General features: G+C 42.7%; 1 protein-coding gene across 1 annotated transcript in view; it reads left to right on the top strand.

The window, feature by feature from the left end:
* Nucleotides 1–22,447, top strand: part of TLN2 (talin 2) — a 352,944-nt gene that overhangs the window by 239,611 nt on the left and 90,886 nt on the right. The window contains exons 39-40 of the mRNA XM_029574657.1: nt 1,664–1,834; nt 17,790–17,936. Of these exons, the coding sequence (XP_029430517.1) occupies nt 1,664–1,834; nt 17,790–17,936 (318 nt within the window). The remainder of the gene's footprint in view (nt 1–1,663; nt 1,835–17,789; nt 17,937–22,447) is intronic.

The following is a 22,447-nucleotide window of genomic DNA, read 5'->3' as shown; positions in this document are numbered from 1 at the left end:
TATTCAGTAAAGAATATGCATCTTAATCTCTGTACAGTCTGTTGTCCATCTGTAAAGCAAGAAGAACATGACATTATGTAATCAGGATGCAGTGTGTTAAATGTGTAATTTCACTGGCCCCAGCCGTCTTTGTTGTTGCCTCCGTGGGAAACAGACTGAACTCTTACTACGTTCAGGTTACAGGTTCTCCTGTATGGTATGTCACTTTTTGCAATTAGATATTTTATTTAGTAAAATATTAAAACTGCAACACACTGCTATCCGCAAAAGCATTGTTAACGTTAAGCTGTTCTTAAAAAATAAGACATGACATACAGTGGTTATTCTGAATTTTGTGGAACATGTTTAGTTGTTAGCATGCCGTAACTAAAACTAGCAGGGGAAAATTACTTTGTTTCCTTACCACGCCATTAGCTGAGAGTGGGACAAATATGCATGTATGTTAAATCACACTAAATAAAAGGAGAAGCAAAAAAAAAATATCCACTTGAGAAAACTAAAAACAATTCAGGGGAAAAGGTTCATATACTGCATTAAGCATGCCTGAAAAAATAGAAGATATAAGTGGACAGAGAGGTCCTTGATTTGGAGGGATCATACTGGAGCTGGCTGCAGTATTACCAAGTGCTGGCTTTCAACATCATCCAGATGATTACTGTATCTGGCTTGTATTTATTTAAATAAACACTGTATTGTTAAGCTAAATAAAACATAATGAGGGCAATTAATAGCCTACCCTTTATGCGAGTAAAAAGTACAGCACACAGTTCCACAATGCGTATACGTTTACCCGCAGTTAGAGATGTCGTCCCTGGGGGCGGGAATTGCAACAAGGCATGTGCTTTTGCATTTTTAAAAGTATCTGCAGAACAAGCAGGTGCCAGTGTCTGCGGGGACTTTATTCCTTAGGCAGTTTTCAAAATGAAAGTAAATGTGTACTTTCACTTTAAAAATTGGGGCAGAGTTTGCAGGCATTAATTTCTGAGCTGCCCAAAAAGTGTACAGAAAAGCAGAAAATACTGGCCATATTAAATCGGAGGAACAAAAAAGATGAGAATGTAAAAAAAAAAGTGTGCTGTCAGGTTAGGAAAAGGGATGCTCAATTAACGAGTGTCAGTTTTGCTAACTCGTGGCTGTGCACAGGTTAAGAAAACAAACGCTTGTAAAATGTATCCTCCTTTTTCCTAATCCACTGACAGCCGCCTCTCCTAGGCACCCACTGCCAAGGAGGCACTAGGGGCGCACATTTGTTCCTAGTGCCTCTTTGGCAGTGTGACCCTTCATTTAAATATTGATCGCGCACATGTTTTGTCACTTCTCCTTGAAGCAATGGCATTTAGCAACAGATTGCTTGGCAAGGGTTGCCATCACATATCATCTGTATTATGATTCATCTTGCAATGCTAATATCAGGATTGACAACACCATGAAGTGTGGTGTTGCTATTATAAAATATTCACTGTTGTTTTCTCTCATAAAAATAACATAAAATTACACACTAATACAGCCACACAACATGGAAGAGTGATGTTATAAACACTGCTATAAAAAAAATTGTAGCTTCTAATGAAGATGCTCAGGAAGAACAGGTGAATTGTTTTCTTTCATATACTGTATATAAGAACGTAGGTCAGAGACATTTTATTCTTTTCTCTCCTTTTAGGTCACTCAGCTGGCAAAGTACTTTGAACCCTTGGTTTTGGCTGCAGTGGGTGTGGTTTCCAAAAACCTGGATCACCAACAGCAGATGACTGTGTTAGACCAAACCAAGACTTTGGCTGAATCTGCCCTGCAGATGCTCTATGCAGCCAAAGAAGGAGGAGGCAATCCTAAGGTATGGTGCTATCACCTTATGATGAAAAGTCAGCTTAGAAACGTTTTATCGAAATACAAAATGACGATCTATGCCCCATTTTATTCCTGGTGCAATGCCATATATCCCAGTTGATCTCTGGTTTTCCCTTCACTTCTTCGCAACTGGGGATGCTGTGTGCTTATACCATGCTACTTTGAATTCAGTTACTAATTTCTTTTTCTCCCCCCACTTTTCCTGGAAGACCATTCCATGTATCCACTACTATTTCCATGAAGAAATATTTTCTGATGTTACTCCTACATCTACAATATAGGAGCCTAATGCCATTATCTTTTATTGTAGAGTGTTCATTCCTATGAAAAAGATTTACTACTTGTGCAGGGATGATTTTTTCCTAAAAAAGTAATAATAATAATTTAGAGAGAGGGATAGATATAGATATCCCAGGGATGGCTTGGTTCCCTTATGAAGAAAGGCTAAACAAGTTAGAGCTCTTTAGCTTGGAGACAAAGTTTATATGATAGTTTATAAAATGATATGACATAGAACAGGTTAGTAGGGAATGGTTTCTTACGCTGTCAAATAGTTCTAGGCCTAGGGGACACTCCATGAAAATAACAGGTAGTAGATTTAAAACAAATTGGAGAGAGTATTTTTTCAGTCAACGCACAATAAGCTAGGGAATTTGTTGCCAGAAAATGTGGCTAAGGCTAGTAATATAACTGGTTTTTAAAAAGGTTTGGACAAGTTACTGGAGGACAAGGCCATAAATAATTATTAGCCAGGTAGACTTTGGTTTCTCTATCTCTAAATTCTTGGGGAGATCAACATGAAACGTACTTTGGCATTGGGATGTGCTGGATACTCCCAGATGACCTGGACTAGCCATTATTGGACACAGGATGCTGGGCTCAATGGACCATTGGTCTGACTGAGCATGGCATTTATAGTCTAATGCTCTTCCCCCTACCCCACTCCCCTTCAGTGGTGCAGGCCTGTCTCAAAATCCACCATGTCCCCAGCAATCTCTCCAACTTGCCATAGACTGGGAGAACCAAGGTTAATGTGTTAAAAGCACCCAGAAAGAGATGAGTGTTTTTAGGGAGGATTTGAATATGGTAAGCAATGTAACATGACGGGCCCACCCAGGAAGGACTGCTCCACCACTGCTTAATATTAATATCACTATTTCTTACAGTGATCACATTGAGCAGGGTGGAAGTTTTAAACACATTGGGCTGGATTTTAAAAGCCCTACGCGTGTCAGGCCTATTTTAAAAAGGCCCGGCGACGCACATTAAAGCCCCGGGACGCGTGTAGGTCCCGGGGCTTGTAAAAAGGGAGGGGTGGGGTCAGGGCCAGAGGCAGGCACAAAAGGTATGATAAAACTTTTGGGGGAGTTAGAGTAGGGCTAGGAGGGGAAGGAGTGGGAAGGTCAGGCTAGGGGGGGGGAGGGAACGGAGTAAGGCAGCACAGCTCGGCGTGCACAATTGTGCACCCCGTTGCGCACGCCAACCCATGATTTTATAACTTTATAAAATCGGGTGTACATGTGTGCACACTGGGTAGCGCGCACACCCTTTTAAAATCTACCCCATTATATAGTGATTTTGATACTGCATTATCATGTATGACAGATAGCACTGCATACCTGGTGAGAGGTTAGAATTGATATTGCAGATGATGAGCTGTGGTTAAGAAGAACATGCCATACTGGGTCAGACCAAGGGTCCATCAAGCCCAGCATCCCGTTTCCAACAGTGGCCAATCCAGGCCATAAGAACCTGGCAAGTACCCAAAAACTAAGTCTATTCCATGTTACCATTGCTAATGGCAGTGGCTATTCTCTAAGTGAACTTAATAGCAGGTAATGGACTTCTCCTCCAAGAACTTATCCAATCCTTTTTTAAACACAGCTATACTAACTGCACTAACCACATCCTCTGGCAACAAATTCCAGAGTTTAATTGTGCGCTGAGTAAAAAAGAACTTTCTCAGATTAGTTTTAAATGTGCCCCATGCTAACTTCATGGAGTGCCCCCTAGTCTTTCTACTACCCGAAAGAGTAAATAACCGATTCACATCTACCCGTTCTAGACCTCTCTTGATTTTAAACATCTCTATCATATCCCCCCTCAGTCGTCTCTTCTCCATGCTGAAAAGTCCTAACCTCTTTAGTCTTTCCTCATAGGAGAGCTGTTCCATTCCCCTTATCATTTTGGTAGCCCTTCTCTGTTCCTTCTCCATCGCAATTATATCTTTTTTGAGATGTGGCAACGAGAATTGTACCCAGTATTCAAGGTGCAGTCTCACCATGGAGCGATACAGAGGCATTATGACATTTTCTGTTTTATTCACCATTCCCTTCCTAATAATTCCCAACATTCTGTTTGCTTTTTTGACTCCCGCAGCACACTGAACCGACGATTTCAATGTGTTATCCACTATGACACCTAGATCCCTTTCTTGGGTTGTAGCACCTAATATGGAACCCAACATTGTGTAATTATAGCATGGGTTATTTTTCCCTATATGCATCACCTTGCACTTATCCACATTAAATTTCATCTGCCATTTGGATGCCCAATTTTCCAGTCTCACAAGGTCTTCCTGCAATTTATCACAATCTGCTTGTGATTTAACTACTCTGAACAATTTTGTGTCATCTGCAAATTTGATTATCTCACTTGTCGTATTTCTTTCCAGATCATTTATAAATATATTAAAAAGTAAGGGTCCCAATACAGATCCCTGAGGCACTCCACTATCCCACTCCCTTCCACTGAGAAAATTGTCCATTTAATCCTACTCTCTGTTTCCTGTCTTTTACCCAGTTTGCAATCCACGAAAGGACATCACCACCTATCCCATGACTTTTTACTTTTCCTAGAAGCCTCTCATGAGGAACTTTGTCAAACGCCTTCTGAAAATCCAAGTATACTATTAACTGCTTGCTTGCAAATCACTTTACACATGATGAGCTTGTTCAGAGTCATTTTGGCCAGATGAGATTCATCTGGCCACAGAGGCATTCACGGAGCGGGATGCCAGTGGTCGGTGTTCCACCTTCACGGAGCGGAAGGATGGAGGGCTGCCATCTCCAAAAAAAAAAAACAGGGGTGGATAAGAGTATGTAAAATTACCGGTGAGGTCATAGGCTATAGGTATTGCCAATTATTAGGCTTGTTCAATATTTGTTGTTTGTTAATGTGGCTCGCGGAAATGGGGGCTACTACCTAGAGATAATACCCTTGTTCAGTGTACATACACACGGTTGATGAGACTCCATCATTGCTCTGGGCTTCAACGGCAAGAGGTAATTTGGAAGAAAAATAAAAAAAAAATAAAAAAAATATTTGTATTCACAGGGAAGCGAGGTGTAGCTGGGCAGATACTTTACTTTCAATGCATGTCCAGCGTAGCTCTCTGCTTCAACGGCAGGGGAGAAAGTCTAATACTTTTCGTTCAACGCATAGCTCTCTGCTTCTACAGCAGGGAGAATGAGGAAGGGAGGATCTGTATGTGGATTGCATAGTCTGGGTGGACAGGGGCAGGGGTGTTGCCTAATTGAGCTGGATATTCACTTGGATGCAGTTTCAGCGCTGCTCTCTACATTGAAAGTGGGGTGGAGGGGAAATAGAACTAGAGAGTACTAGAAGCCAAGCGTAACAAGTATAAGAGACAGAGAAAAAAAAAAAGTACATAGCTTGCTGGGCAGACTGGATGGGCCATTTGGTCTTCTTCTGCCGTCATTTCTATGTTTCTATGTGCTGTTGTGTGTGCATTTGGAGCCAGTTCATAAGGCAGGATAAGTTTTGAGCTACTTAAGGAAAAAGACTTGCCAGCTACTTTACTGTTTGGCCAAAACAACATGAAGCAGTTGTTTTCAAGCTGCTGACAATGGCAAGGAGTACTGAAGAGTTTTTAATGAGTCTTTCTGCCCAGTTACACCAGTGTTTGAATTCTAGACAGATTAAGATTTTGGATATACTTTGAAGGTATCCCTCTGTTAAACAGTTTGAGCCATGCACCTACTAGGGGAGTGTGAAGCAACTGCACAGGATTAAGTCAATTGATGCTTGGGTTGGTGGGTGCAGTATGGTTTGCATATGAATAGTTAATATTCTTTGTGCCAAGTGCAATTTATTAGCATGCATGTGCTCATATACACACACATCGGCATGCGAGCAGAGAAAGCTAGAGCTTTAAATCATGCGCGCACTTGGGAAGAAAAAAAAAAGGAGGGATAAAGGGGGGAAATAAGGGTTGAGGGTGACCTGAAATGTTCTTTTTGAGGAAGATCCATAATATTTAATTGTTAGAAATTATGCTTTGCATTATGTTAGTAATGTTTATAATTGACAAGTTGTATTTGTTAACTTTGTAAAGATTTTTCCTAAAACATGCTCACGTCAGGGACATTCCCAGTTTTTCCAATTAGTCCACCAGTTTGCCCAGTCATTCTGGAGGTCATCCTCCAGATCCCTCTGGTTCTTCATCCTGCACACCCGCCAATTGACCCAGACCCCTCACCCTGTTGTTTAAGCCCTAAAACGCGAGATCTGCAGACTTGCTTCTTCTCAGAAAGGAGCATGTATAGCACTCATGTATACACATGTAAATCATGGCTTTTTAAAATCAGCATTGGTCATGCGCAGACCACATACTCATGTATATGGGCATTTTTGTGCGAGCAACACTTTTAAAACCTTAAATTTGGAAGTCTTATGGATCCATAGATATATAACAGACATATGGGCCGATACAGTAAAGTTCGTGGGAGTGCGGGCGAACAGGCCACTCTCCGTGTGTGCGATTCAGTATGCAAATTAGGCCCGGCGGTAAAAAGAGGCGCTAGAGACACTAGCGCGTCCCTAGCGCCTCTTTTTTGACTGGAGTGGCAGCTGTCAGCGGGTTTGACAGCCGACGCTCAATTTTGCTGGCATCTGTTCTCGAGCCCGCTGACAGCCACGCGTTCGGAAACCGGACGCCGGCAAAATTGAGCGTCCGGTTTTCAAGCCGCGGGCCGACTTCACTTTTTTTTTTTTTTTAAACTTTTGGTAGCTTTCGGGACAGACTTAATATCACCATGATAGTGATGGAGGGTGATAGTAACGGTGCACCCTCCGACTTAATATCACCATGATATTAAGTTGGAGGGTGCACAGAAAAGCAGTTTTTACTACCTTTGGGTAGCGCTAATTTCTGAAAGTAAAATGTGCGGCTTGGCTGCACATTTTCCTTTCTGAATCGCGAGGGAATGCCTAATGGGGCTATCAACATGCATTTGCATGTTGCGGGCGCTATTAGGTTCGGGGGGGGGGGTTGGACGCGCGTTTTCGACCCCTTACTGAATAAGGAGTAACGCTAGTGCATCGAAAACGCGCGTCCAATCGAGGGTTAACAGTGCGCTCCGTCGGAGCGCACTGTACTGTATCGGCCCGATAATGTATAAAAAGGTAATTTCCTGCAAGTTTATGCCCTTCAAGTTTTTGTATTTCAGGCCCTCTCTGCTCATATGCCACAGGGATATAGCATGCTATTGGCAATTAGTGCATGCTGTGACCCTCTGACACATGTGCAGTGCCGACGGGGTACAAGAGAGTAGACATAGAGACAGAATTCTCAGCAGTATCGTGGCCAGCAGGCCAGGAGAAACATGGCTTCCCTGGGACAAGCGGAAGTCGCATGAGGAGGGGTCTGAAAGGAAATGGGGATGCACATTTTTTGAAAGTTTGTTAGGGTGGTGATTCACCATTCAGGCGAATTTTAAAGCCCTGCGTGCACCAAAAGTGGAAGATACGAGCACAAATCGGGCCAGCGCGCAGGAGTGGATTTTAAAAGCCGCCTAACTGCGTGCTTATCTCCCACAATTTTCACAAATATAACGTTTCAAAAAAAGGGGCGGGGCTTGTCAGGGGAAGACCAAGAGATGTGCGCGTAAATATTTAAATGCACAGGTGCGTACCGGGGTTCCATGCAGTGTAACTTTACTACTGCTATGGATGACGTGTAATAAAATTTAAAAAAATCTATGTTAGTCAGTGGGGTTTTAAAGATTGGGACTAACAGGGGAAAAGGGCGTCTATTAAACTAGGGGATTGGAAAATCCTATCCCTTGTCTATGCGAACTGGGAACTGGCAATGATGTGGACATGTGCCCCTTTTAAAATCTCTCCACTTACATGGTGGAAACAGGATTTGCGCACACTCGTCCTATTTTATAACATGAGTACACATACGCATATATGCTGGGAAAATAGCCGCGTCTATGGGGATGAGCCGGCAAATGCGTGTACATGTGAGTCCGCACACCTGTTTAAAAGTTACGATAATTGATTTTATTTTTGGGGTGAGCTCGAGGGGACAGGGGTTATGTTGACACAGGCTAAGAGGCAACAAGAAGTAATCTGTTTATCCCTTCATTTTATGATGGGTTTTCCTACTAGATCCCTCATAAAGTGCATACTGGATACATCAGTACACTGCTGGAGCCATGAAATTGCTTGAAAAATAAAAACTGTAGAATTTCAGGCTTTTCTAATGTATTGCTACTGATCGTATGAATTTTTCATTGGCTGATCAGGTAATCCAGGACCATCAGTTGCTTGTTGATAGACGTCATCCACCAGCCCTTTGGATTAGATGAAGAATGCAAACGATGTAAATTCAGAAATACCATGTATTTTGCACTTCAGCGTAGTTCCCAAAAGATCTCACTAACATAGAAAAATAGAGCAAAGCTCTTACTTAAAATAGCCAGTCTGCCTGGAGATTAGCTTTAAAAAAAATTCTGAATATTTTATTGAATTATTAAATTAATGTGGGAGTCTGAATTCATCTTACCCAAGGGAAAAAAAAAACAACTCAGAGGGGTCCCCTACAGTCCTTTAAGAGCTCCATAAATTATTCTTTTTTTAGCTTTGGATTTCTGTGCATGTCACGTGTGTCGGAATGTTGCTTACCAGGGTTGCTAGTCGTGTGATTTGTTCAGCACCTAGCCTCCTCCTCCACAAGAAACGACCACCCCCTGAGTCCTGTGATCTTGGCATCACAGTTAATGGCACAGTAAGCGAGCAAGCGCATAGTTTGAAACACTGGATTAACGCTCACTGACAGGATAACGCCTGGGTAGATGACAAGTTGTGGGAGAGAATGCTGTTTAAATATGCATGTGTGATGTTGAGGAGTAGCAGTAGCATGAATAAAACTACTGATGATAGAGCCAAGGAGCAAGCTCCTTGTCAGCAGGCTGCCCTCAAGCTTTTAGTCCACCAGTGTGTGCTATAGCACAGGACATGTTTACTTCACAAAAATTTGTTTTGCGTCTAGTTACATTTTTATTAATATATATATTTTAACGTAGCTCACAGTTTGTTAGGCGAAAATGTTTGTCTGTGGTGCAATGTTTGTTGCAATTAGCATGTCTAGACCCAGAATTCCAGGTCATTGTGCAACCAGTTAGTGTGAGATGCCTGTCCTGAAAAGGCTTGGTTTGTCCTTGGAGAAGAATGCCAGTTCAGTGTGAATTATGCAAACAGCCCCTTTCACTGTCTTCATACTGTAAGTGGCTGCGTCCTGGAAAGCTGAATTCCTCGGTGGGGGATGGGTGATAGATCAGTCCTTAACCTGCATCTTGCTTTTTTTGATAAATCCAGGAATTGTAAAATAGACCAGGGCTTCCCAAACCTGTCCTGGGGACCCCACAGCCAGTTCAGTTTTCAGGATAGCCACAATGAATTTGCATATACTGAGTCTCCATTGTATGCAAATTTATCTCATGCCTATTCAGTTTAGCAGCTTTGAGTTCCTGATATAGTATTTAATGGTTTGATAGAAAAGTCAGGGTTTTATTTGTTTCCTGTAGTGGGAGGGAGTTCCATAGGTTTAGGTACTCTTCCCATGAAGGACTTTTTGTGTGTATCTGTTCTTCTGATTTTCAGGTCGATCCTGTAAGGCCGCGGTAATAACAGTGCGGCAGTGTCAGGCGCACCCTTCCTCCCCGCACGCACAGTTCTCTTCACTAACTCCCCGATACTCTCCTCTAATCGCATGCAAATGCATGCCGCGGCTTTAAAGCGGTAGGGAAGGGTTATGCCCGCGTAACCCATTTTACTGTATAGGCGCTTAATACAGCGCCTATACAGTAACCTGGGTGCGCTGGTACCTGTCATTTCAAATGACATTTGAAATGACAGGCACCATGAAGTGAAAAAAAAAAATACCAAAATAAGTACAAACCTGAGTGTTCAAAAAAAAAAAAAAAATTTAAATACCTGTCGGAGGGCCGCGTGGGTCCAGGCGGCGGCGGCGGGAGCCGGGTGGTCGCGTGTTAAATCTAGGCCGCGGGCGGGTGGGCGCCTGTTCCAGGCGGCAGCGGCAGCGGCAGCGGGGGGACACGCGTTAGTTCGAGACGGTCGGTGGGCGGCGGGTGGTCGCGTGTTAAATCTAGGCCGGGTCGCACAGGCGCGCATTCATTCATCCAGGCGGAGGAGCCGGCGGCGAAAGCCGCCGGCTCCGCCTGAATGAATGCGCGCCTGTGCGGCCCCTGCGATTCGGCGCTCAAGGCAGTCACAGCATTCATTCACTGCCGGTGGAGGCGGCAGTGAATGAATGCGACCCCTGCGATTCGGCGCTCAAGGCAGTCACATGCCGTGACGTCACGGCATGTGACTGCCTTGAGCGCCGAATCGCAGGGGTCGCACAGGCGCGCATTCATTCACTGCCGGTGGGGGCTGCGAGGCAGCCCCCACCGGCAGTGAATGAATGCTGTGACTGCCTTGAGCGCCGAATCGCAGGGGTCGCACAGGCGCGCATTCATTCAGGCGGAGCCGGCGGCTTTCGCCACCGGCTCCTCCGCCTGGATGAATGAATGCGCGCCTGTGCGACCCGGCCTAGATTTAACACGCGACCACCCGCCGCCCACCGACCGTCTCGAACTAACGCGTGTCCCCCCGCTGCCGCCTGGAACAGGCGCCCACCCGCCCGCGGCCTAGATTTAACACGCGACCACCCGGCTCCCGCCGCCGCCGCCGCCTGTACCCACGCGGCCCTCCGACAGGTATTTAAAAATTTTTATTTTTTTTTCTGACAGGTTTTATGTGTCCCACATCATTACATTTTCTCGATCATCTCTGTATCGCTTTTTTTTTTTATTGTGTTTTATTGTTTTTGAGTGTCTTAAGCGGTGTCGATGGATTTGTTACTAGACTCACAGTCCTAACTCCTACTAGGGGGAGGCGGTAAACTAACACGTTACGGCCGCGGCAAAACAGTGCGTTACTAATGAGATAACCTGAGCACGCGTTACGGTATCGGAGGGGAATAGCTAATTCCTTCATTATACAGCTAATTCGTTCATTTACATGCCGGGTGGGGAAGGGTTACGCGTCTGTTTTAAGAAGCGCTACGGACGCGCGAAACTGGAGACTGTATCGCTGGTTTGCCTTACGCGTCCGAATTGTGCGCAGCGAGCTCGTTACAGACGAGAAATCTTCAAATGAATGTTACTGTATCGAGCTGTTTGTTTGTTGTTTTTGAAGTTATTGAGGCTCCATGTGATGATCTTAGTGGTCTGGAAGGCATGTATGAAGTGAGCCTGTTCCTCAGGTAGATAGGTCCATCTAGTCTTGGAGCCTTGTATGTCAGTGTCTGTTTTGAATTTCATTCTGTATGGTATTGGCAACTAGTGTAGTTTGTGTTGCACAGGTATGATGTAATCATATGGTTTGTATCCTCCTATTAGTCATGTATTAATTTGTATTTATAGTTTGTGGAGGGTCTGGTCTTTTAAGATCCTTCTACAGCTCATTGCAACAGTCCAATACTATAGTTACCATGGCATGAGCCACTGCAAAAAGGTTGATTTCTCAATTAGTGGGCATAGCCTTTGTAAGTTCCGTAATTGAAAATGGCAGCTCTTTACTGTTACTTGGATTTAAGGTAGCATGGTGAGTTCTGATCCACTAAAACACCAAGACGTTTTACTTGTGCTTTTAATAGTTCACAGATTCCGAATGAGATTTTCAGGTCAGGGACTTGTTTGTGCCTGTTTTATATCCATAGTATCTTTGTTTTGTTGGGATTCAGATGTCACTTTGTTTTTTGTCCATTCTTGAACAGCTGCAAGACATGTGCTTAGCTTAATTATAGTTGTTGATGGGTCTAGATAGATCCAGTGGTACTATGAGCTGGACATCATCTGCTTAGATGTAGACCTTTATCTCAAAGGTTTGAATTGGCTATGCCAGTATTAGTGAAAATATGGTGGGAAGAAACATTTTTTTTGGTTTTCATTTCGTTTTGGAGGGTTTGGTTTTCCATGAATTTCATTTCATCTAATATTTCATTAATTTTGTTTAAAAAAAAACAAAATAAATATTTAAAAAATTTTTAAAGTAGGCTTCTGAAGCCTCCCAAGCCCCCCACCCATCTGTCCCACCTGAAAAAATGCCAGGGCCAGGATCCTCCCTGGCCCCTACTTACCTAGTCCAGGGGGATCCAAGGCCTAGGCCGAAGCCTGGGCCTTTCGTAGTGTGCAGGCCGAAGTTGCGGCATCCTACCATGGTCTAGGCCTATGCAAGGCTGAGCTTCAGTCATGCATAGGCTTAAACCACAGTAGGTCACAGAAACCTGAGCCTTATGCAAGACCCAGGCTTCAGTCTGTACTCAACCAGGAGGCCAGGTTGGACTTGGATCGCAATGCTGGATCCCCGACAGAGCAGGTACGTTTTTTGCATTTTTGGGGTCTCAGTCAAGGGCCTAGTGTCGGGCCTCGGCTGAGACCCCAGCCTCGCACTCTGACCTAGGCTGCGGCTCCTGCATTGGGACGTGGTCTGTGCCTCGGCAAGGCCCTGGCCTAGGCCGATGCCCTTGCTTTAATCCTCACCCTTTTCCCTAGGTGAGGTCCTGGCTTCGGTTCTGGGCCTAGGGCCCAACAGATCAATTTTATTTCAAAACAAGATGTGAAAACCAACAAAATTTTGTCGGATTTTCAATCATTTTGCTTTGAGAACGAAATGAAATGAAAGGGGAAATTTTCTTCTAATTTCCCATTTCATGTCTCCCAAATGCCCAACCCTAGTATGGAGTCTTGAGGAACCAAGTGTTCAAGATCTCTAGGGTGTCAATGCGGTGTTAGCAAAATACCAGTTGTTGCCTGTTTCACAGAAAGGAGTTGAGCTAGGTTAGGACCTTTCCACTTGGGTGTAATAGTATGATGTGATGTACAGTATCAAAGGCTGCTTAGCATTCCAGTAACACTAGATGTGCTGCCTAGCTTCTGCCATGATATTTCAGGAGATCCAACAGGGAGACGAGGACTGTCTGTTTCATGGTCTTTTCTGAATCTGTTAGCCATTCATTTAGCTGAGCACTTACTGATTGAAGACTGCCTGAAGGAGAGGGGCTAAATCCTGTCTCTCTGTCTGATATACTCCCAACTTGACTGTACCAGCTTGCTTGCAGCACTGGCCACCTCTGAGCCTGCCTACTTTATCTGCAGGTAGATATATGTGCATTGTCAATCCTTGCACAAACTTTTACCGGTAGAAAGGACAGGCAAATTTCAGACACTTTGAAAAATGATCTCCCAGTGAGCAAGACTTTAGTTTCTGATACCCAGGATGTGTTATATAAGGAGTTCTATTAAAAAGGGACTGCTGCACTTCATACTTAGTAATAATGTATGGCTCCTTCCCCCTTTTTTTTATAATGATTATTAATTAGGTTGAGCAGTACTTGCACAATAACACAAGTCCTTGACTTTGAAAGTTTTTAATCTCTGGTTACTAATCCTAATCCCTTTTTTGGTGAGATAATCAGTAGAAAGGAAGCGATTGGGATGTCAGAGGTTGAGGACTGTGACTCACCGAGAATAAAGAGCAGACAGAAAGAACCTATATGAAACACATGTTATTTTTTATTAGATATCTTTGTTTCCAAACCATTTTTCTTATTATCAATATCCCATTTGAATATATATATATATTTTATAGTGCATTTTAAGGCCAAATCCTTCTTGATCTACATGTAAACATGCCAGTTTTTTTCCATTTTAAGAACATAAGAAAATTGCCATGCTGGGTCAGACCAAGGGCCCATCAAGCCCAGCATCCTGTTTCCAACAGAGGCCAAAACCAGGCCACAAGAACCTGGCAATTACCCAAATACTAAGAAGATCCCATGCTACTGATGCAATTAAATAGCAGTGGCTATTCCCTAAGTAAACTTGATTAATAGCAATTAATGGACTTCTCCAAGAACTTATCCAAACCTTATTTGAAACCAGTTACACTAACTGCACTAACCACATCCTCTGGTAACAAATTCCAGAGCTTTATTGTGCGTTGAGTGAAAAATAATTTTCTCCAATTAGTCTTAAATGTGCTACTTGCTAACTTCATGGAATGCCCCCTAGTCTTTCTATTATTCGAAAGTGTAAATAACCGAGTCACATCTACTCATTCAAGACCTCTATCATATCCCCCCCTCAGCCGTCTCTTCTCCAAGCTGAACAGCCCTAACCTCTTTAGCCTTTCCTCATAGGGGAGCTGTTCCATCCCCTTTATCATTTTGGTTGACCTTCTCCATCACAACTATATCTTTTTCGAGATGCGGCGACCAGAATTGTACACAGTATTCAAGGTGCGGTCTCACCATGGAGCGATACAGAGGCATTATGACATTTTCTGTTCTATTAACCATTCCCTTCCTAATAATTATTAACATTCTATTTGCTTTTTTGACTGCTGCAGCACACTGAGCCGATGATTTTAAAGTATTATCCACTATGATGCCTAGATCTTTTTCCTGGGTGGTAGCTCCTGATATGGAACCTAACATCGTGTAACTACAGCAAGGGTTATTTTTTCCCTATATGCAACACCTTGCACTTGTCCACATTAAATTTCATCTGCCATTTGGATGCCCAATCTTCCAGTCTTGCAAGGTCCTCCTGTAATGTATCAGTCTGCTTGTGATTTAACTACTCTGAATAATTTTGTATCATCCGCAAATTTGATAACCTCACTCGTATTCCTTTCCAGATCATTTATATATATATTGAAAAGCACCGGTCCTAGTACAGATCCCTGAGGCACTCCACTGTTTACCCTTTTCCACTGAGAAAATTGACCATTTAATCCTCCTCTCTGTTTCCTGTCCTTTAACCAGTTTGTAATCCATGAAAGGACATCGCCTCCTATCCCATGACTTTTTAGTTTTCGTAGAAGCCTCTCATGAGGGACTTTGTCAAACGCCTTCTGAAAATCCAAATACACTACATCTACCGGTTCACCTTTATCCACATGTTTATTAACCCCTTCAAAAAAATGAAGCAGATTTGTTAGGCAAGACTTCCCTTGGGTAAATCCATGTTGACTGTGTCCCATTAAATCATGTCTTTCTATATGCTCTAAGATTTTGATCTTCAGAATAGTTTCCACTATTTTTCCTGGCACTGAAGTCAGGTTCACTGGTCTATAGTTACCCGGTTCGCCCCTGGAGCCTTTTTTAAATATTGGGGTTACATTGGCCACCCTCCAGTCTTCAGGTACAATGGATGATTTTAATGATAGGTTACAAATTTTAAATAATAGATCAGAAATTTCATTTTTTAGTTCCTTCAGAACCCTAGGATGCATACCATCTGGACCAGATGATTTGCTACTCTTTAGTTTGTCAATCTGGCCTACTACATCTTCCAGGTTCACAGTGATTTCGTTCAGTTCGTCTGACTCATCACCCCTGAAAACCATCTCCCGAACTGGTATCTCCCCAACATCCTCATTAGTAAACACGGAGGCAAAGAATTCATTTAGTCTTTCTGCAATGGCCTTATCTTCCCTAAGAGCCCCTTTAACTCCTCTGTCATCTAATGGTCCAACCGACTCCCTCACGGGTTTCTTGATTTGGATATATTTTAAAAAGTTTTTGTTATGAGTTTTTGCCTCTATGGCCAACTTCATTTCAAATTCTCTCTTCGCCTGTCTTATCAATGTTTTACACTTACCTTGACAATGCTTATGTTCTATCCTATTTTCTTCAGATGGATCCTTCTTCCAATTTTTGAAGGATGTTTTTTGGCTAAAATAGCCTCTTTCACCTCACCTTTTAACCATGACGGTAATCGTTTTGCCTTCCTTCCACCTTTCTTAATGCGCGGAATACATATGGACTGCGCCTCTAGGATTGTATTTTTAAACAATGTCCAAGCCTGTTGAACACTTTTAACCTTTGGAGCTGCACCTTTCAGTTTTTTTCTAACTATTTTCCTCATTTTATCAAAGTTTCCCTTTTTAAAATTTAGTGTTAGAGCTGCAGATTTACTTATTGTCCCCATTCCAGTTATTAGTTTAAATTGGATCATGTTATAATCACTGTTGCCAAGTGGCCCCACCACTGTTACTTCTCTCACCAAATCTTGCGTTCCACTAAGAATTAAATCTAAAATAGCTCCCTCTCTTGTTGGTTCCTGAACCAATTGCTCCATGAAGCAATCATTTATTACATCCAGGAACTTTGTCTCTAGCAAGTCCTGATGTTACATTTACCCAGTCAATATTGGGGTAATTGAAATCTCCCATTATTCTTGCACTGCCAAATTGGTTTGCTTCCCTGATTTCTCTTAGCATTTCATCATCTGTCTGACCATTTTGTCCAGGTGGACGGTAGTATACTCCTATCACTATACTCTTACCCAACACACATGGGATTTCTACCCATATAGATTCTACTGAGCATTTACTCTCTTGTATGATCTTTATCCTGTTGGACTCTATACCCTCCCGGACATAAAGTGCCACACCCCCACCAAGATGTGCCTAGCACCAGCTTTCCCTTAATGCTAAGCCACCAAAGATATGTGAAAATTGTAGCTCATTCCACCGAATTCTATACAAATGCACTTTTGTTTCCTTGTTGCAAAGTTAAAAATGTAAACACATTTATTTATTTAGATTTAACATACTTTTTCATTGGTATCACAAGGCAAGTTACCAATTCAGTTACAGGAGCTATTTCCCTGTCTCCAGAGGATTTACCATCTGACCCTTAGATTCATCATTCTGCTATATTTATGAGTTGTGAAAACAAAAAGGGGTGGGGGTGATAGTGAGCAGCCGGCCGCACCACACACTATCTCCCCAGTAGTCTGATAAAGAATTGTATTCCCCATTCAAAGTCAGCATCCAGTGCACATGATAGAGATAGTGTGTAAAACATTACATTTATTGAGCCATAAGCCCATTTGCATCAGATTCTACTAAGTTTGTTCTTCTCTTAGTGACTTGCTCGCTAATTTTAGGTGGACTGATGTAATTGTTATGAATAATTATTTGGGGCTTTTTGGTAAATGTGGTGTTGATAGATGAGGTAACATGAAGACCCTGAAAAATATATCTCACCTAGCATGCTTACCTGTAGTACCTCATTTTTGCCCAAGCAAGCATTCAGGTAACGATAAAACCCGCATGCTCTGCACCTCAGATAAGACAGAAATGTTAGCCTTCATTGCCATGGGGAAAGGGGCGCATGCACCATTTTCTTGGGGATGACTTGAACACACTATTGGATGGGCTCATGAGAGGACCTGCATCCTGCCCCTCAGCTCCAGATGATCTCTCTAGGGCTTCCTTTACCAGTTCGAGATGACAGGAATGGGAAAAGGGGAGAAAAGTACCAAAGTTGAACATCAAGTCTTTCTGGCATTGAGCCTTAGTCTTCAATGTCCCCTTATCATATGCCAAATTCCTGTTGCAGAGAGAGCAGTCTTTCACAGCGCAGTATAGGGTGACTTTGGCACTGGGGTATGGCCTGTTCAGGGCTAGAAGATATGAAAGGAACAGAGTAGGACCTACAAGGGCATTTTTTCACTTTTTAACTTTCTTGCATTTCAAATAAGGTGGCACTTGATGGCTGATTTCAGCTGCTAAGAATGGTTATTCCCTTGTTTCTTCCCCCTCTCATACCTTAGGCATTACACACTCATGATGCAATCACAGAAGCTGCCCAGCTGATGAAAGAAGCAGTCGATGACATAATGGTGACCTTGAATGAAGCTGCCAGTGAAGTAGGCATGGTTGGTGGAATGGTAGACTCCATAGCCGAGGCAATGAGCAAGGTAATCTAGCTAGAAGAGAGATTTTTTTACACCATTGTCATTCTCTCCATTTCATGGCACACATGGCTAATTCTAACAATAGATTGTGCCAGTGAGATCATCTTGAAAATTCCTGTACAGTTTTCTTCAAACTAATTAAATTATAACACTGCCTAGAATAAAGCTATGCCTTACTTGCAAGAGTTTTACACCAAACGCTGGTCAAATGCCTCCTCTGTAGCTTCCCTGTAAAAGTCATTATGCACAGAGCTGTCCAGTCTTTCAAGACTTTGGGCCCCATGTGGTTCTGGTTTTAAAGAGAAAGGGGAGCAGCAATCAGCAGAGGGCATCGGACAGCCAGACTGCTACCAGGTCAGTGCCAGCAGGTTGGTTGGTGGCAGCTAATTATTGTTCAGCAAGGCCACAGATGGCTGAATATTTGTGCAGTGGCCTCATTGATTTTGATGTCACATGGGATGAAGGTGAGAGGAGAGGAATTGATGAGTGTTGAAAGTGGTGTGGGAACTCGTATGCTGATCTGCAAGGGAACCAAAAAGAGAGAGACAACAAAAACTGATAATGGATAAAGAGCAATATCCTACAAGTGGTCAAGGTTCTTTCGCTGGAATATTTCTTTATCAATGTGGACCAGATTGGATGGAGCAATTGATCTTTTTCTGCCGTCCTGTATTGTATTACAATCAATAGCACATTCTTCTTTTTCATATTAAACAAATGTTTATATAAATGCAGGATTTTTATCCATATGAATGCACAATATTAATTTGCAAAAGTTAATGTGGGGGACTGTGTGCAAAGCATAAGGTTCACCTTGGGTGCCTAATACCCTTGCACTAGCCCTGGGTTTTAGCCCTCTTTCATCTGGGTCATCACATAGTAATAGGGATGTGAATCATTTTTTGACGATTTAAAATATCGTCCGATATATTTTAAATCTTCAAAAATCGTTAGAGGCGATATATAATAGGAATTCCCCCAATTTATCGTCAAAAATCGTAAATCGGGGGAAGGGGGAGGGGAAGGGGGAGGGCGGGAAAACCGGCACACTAAAACAACCCTAAAACCCACCCCGACCCTTTAAAATAAATCCCCCACCCTCCCGAACCCCCCAAAATGTCTTAAATTACCTGGGGTCCAGTGGGGGGGTCCCGGTGTGATGTTCCACTCTCGGGCCACTGGTGCATTGATAGAAATGGCGCCGGCGCTACCTTTGCCCTGTCATATGACAGGATATGATTATACTGGCTACTTAAATTATATATCACACAAGTGTCAACCAAAAACCATATAAAGTGACATATATTTTGTATTCTTTATTACACTGAAAAAATTACAACAACATTTAAATATTTAATATATTACCCACAAAAATATGCATCTAAAAATTCTCCCTCCATTCATACATCATACATACCCTTACATACTTCCAACTTTTCTTCATAAAACCATCTCAATCCTCTCAGATTAAGTCACATACCAAAACTTCCTTACAGTGTACTATAAATTTTAAATACAATTTTTAAATACAAATTAAATAAGCAGAGAAAATTCCATTGATGTCGGCATCTGTTTGAACGTTATGAAGGTGGTAGTGCGCTAAGAATTATAAGATATGGTAACTCATAAAAGGAAGGGTGGAAGAAGTGTTTAAAACTAAGCGTCTGGGTGAATACCTGTTGAAAAGACGTGGAGTAGCGGGAGTGGAATGGTACATTTATATGTACGTCTAAGAGAAATCTTTTTGAGTACGTACAGGTAAAATCTATTTGTTAGATGTCTTTTGAAGATGAAATCCTTTCAGAAATATGTGATGAATATGAACAGCTGAGCAGTAGGAGATTCGTTCAAATATCTCCTGAGGAAGCCTGTGGGCGAAACATGTTGAGAGAATAAAAGATCTAAAGAATTGGTCGTTTTTTTAAACGAGTGATAATTCATGAAAAATGGGATTTTCTCTGCTTATTTAATAATTTGTATTTAAAAATTGTATTTAAAATTTATAGTACACTGTAAGGAAGTTTTGGTATGTGACTTAATCTGAGAGGATTGAGATGGTTTTATGAAGAAAAGTTGGAAGTATGTAAGGGTATGTATGATGTATGAATGGAGGGAGAATTTTTAGATGCATATTTTTGTGGGTAATATGTTAAATATTTAAATGTTGTTGTAATTTTTTCAATGTAATAAAGAATACAAAATATATGTCACTTTATATGGTTTTTGGCTGTCATATGACAGGGCAAAGGTAGCGCCGGCGCCATTTTGGTTCCTGTCCCCCGACGTCACGAGCGTAGGAGATCGCTCCCGGACCCCCGCTGGACCCCCAGGGACTTTTGGCCAGCTTGGGGGGGCCTCCTGACCCCCACAAGACTTGCCAAAAGTCCAGCGGGGGTCCGGGAACGACCTCCTGCACTCGAATAGTGTTGCCGTAATGCAAAATGGCCATACGGCCGGCGCCATTTTGCATTTTGCATTACATTTTTAACTTTGCAACAAGGAAACAAAAGTGCATTTGTATAGAATTCGGTGGAATGAGCTACAATTTTCACATATCTTTGGTGGCTTAGCATTAAGGGAAAGCTGGTGCTAGGCACATCTTGGTGGGGGTGTGGCACTTTATGTCCGGGAGGGTATAGAGTCCAACAGGATAAAGATCATACAAGAGAGTAAATGCTCAGTAGAATCTATATGGGTAGAAATCCCATGTGTGTTGGGGAACGACCTGCACTCGAATCGTGTTGCCGTAATGGCGCCGGCCGTATGGCCATTTTGCATTACGGCAACACTATTCGAGTGCAGGAGGTCGTTCCCGGACCCCCGCTGGACTTTTGGCAAGTCTTGTGGGGGTCAGGAGGCCCCCCCAAGCTGGCCAAAAGTCCCTGGGGGTCCAGCGGGGGTCCGGGAGCGATCTCCTACGCTCGTGACGTCGGGGGACAGGAACCAAAATGGCGCCGGCGCTACCTTTGCCCTGTCATATGACAGCCAAAAACCATATAAAGTGACATATATTTTGTATTCTTTATTACATTGAAAAAATTACAACAACATTTAAATATTTAACATATTACCCACAAAAATATGCATCTAAAAATTCTCCCTCCATTCATACATCATACATACCCTTACATACTTCCAACTTTTCTTCATAAAACCATCTCAATCCTCTCAGATTAAGTCACATACCAAAACTTCCTTACAGTGTACTATAAATTTTAAATACAATTTTTAAATACAAATTATTAAATAAGCAGAGAAAATCCCATTTTTCATGAATTATCACTCGTTTAAAAAAACGACCAATTCTTTAGATCTTTTATTCTCTCAACATGTTTCGCCCACAGGCTTCCTCAGGAGATATTTGAACGAATCTCCTACTGCTCAGCTGTTCATATTCATCACATATTTCTGAAAGGATTTCATCTTCAAAAGACATCTAACAAATAGATTTTACCTGTACGTACTCAAAAAGATTTCTCTTAGACGTACATATAAATGTACCATTCCACTCCCGCTACTCCACGTCTTTTCAACAGGTATTCACCCAGACGCTTAGTTTTAAACACTTCTTCCACCCTTCCTTTTATGAGTTACCATATCTTATAATTCTTAGCGCACTACCACCTTCATAACGTTCAAACAGATGCCGACATCAATGGGATTTTCTCTGCTTATTTAATTTGTATTTAAAAATTGTATTTAAAATTTATAGTACACTGTAAGGAAGTTTTGGTATGTGACTTAATCTGAGAGGATTGAGATGGTTTTATGAAGAAAAGTTGGAAGTATGTAAGGGTATGTATGATGTATGAATGGAGGGAGAATTTTTAGATGCATATTTTTGTGGGTAATATGTTAAATATTTAAATGTTGTTGTAATTTTTTCAATGTAATAAAGAATACAAAATATATGTCACTTTATATGGTTTTTGGCTGTCATATGACAGGGCAAAGGTAGCGCCGGCGCCATTTTGGTTCCTGTCCCCCGACGTCACGAGCGTAGGAGATCGCTCCCGGACCCCCGCTGGACCCCCAGGGACTTTTGGCCAGCTTGGGGGGGCCTCCTGACCCCCACAAGACTTGCCAAAAGTCCAGCGGGGGTCCGGGAACGACCTGCACTCGAATCGTGTTGCCGTAATGCAAAATGGCGCCGGCCGTATGGCCATTTTGCATTACGGCAACACTATTCGAGTGCAGGAGGTCGTTCCCGGACCCCCGCTGGACTTTTGGCAAGTCTTGTGGGGGTCAGGAGGCCCCCCCAAGCTGGCCAAAAGTCCCTGGGGTCCAGCGGGGGTCCGGCAGCGATCTCCTACGCTCGCGACGTCGGGGGACAGGAACCAAAATGGCGCCGGCGCCATTTCTATCAACGCACCCGTGGCCCGAGAGTGGAAGATCACACCAGGACCCCCCCACTGGACCCCAGGTAATTTAAGACATTTTGGGGGGGGTTCGGGAGGGTGGGGGATTTATTTTAAAGGGTCGGGGTGGGTTTTAGGGTTGTTTTAGTGTGCCGG

Source organism: Rhinatrema bivittatum, chromosome 13, assembly GCF_901001135.1.
Source record: "Rhinatrema bivittatum chromosome 13, aRhiBiv1.1, whole genome shotgun sequence".
Taxonomy (NCBI): domain Eukaryota; kingdom Metazoa; phylum Chordata; class Amphibia; order Gymnophiona; family Rhinatrematidae; genus Rhinatrema; species Rhinatrema bivittatum.
Note: the sequence above shows the minus strand (reverse complement) of the source record. Positions and strands in the feature narration are given on the sequence as shown.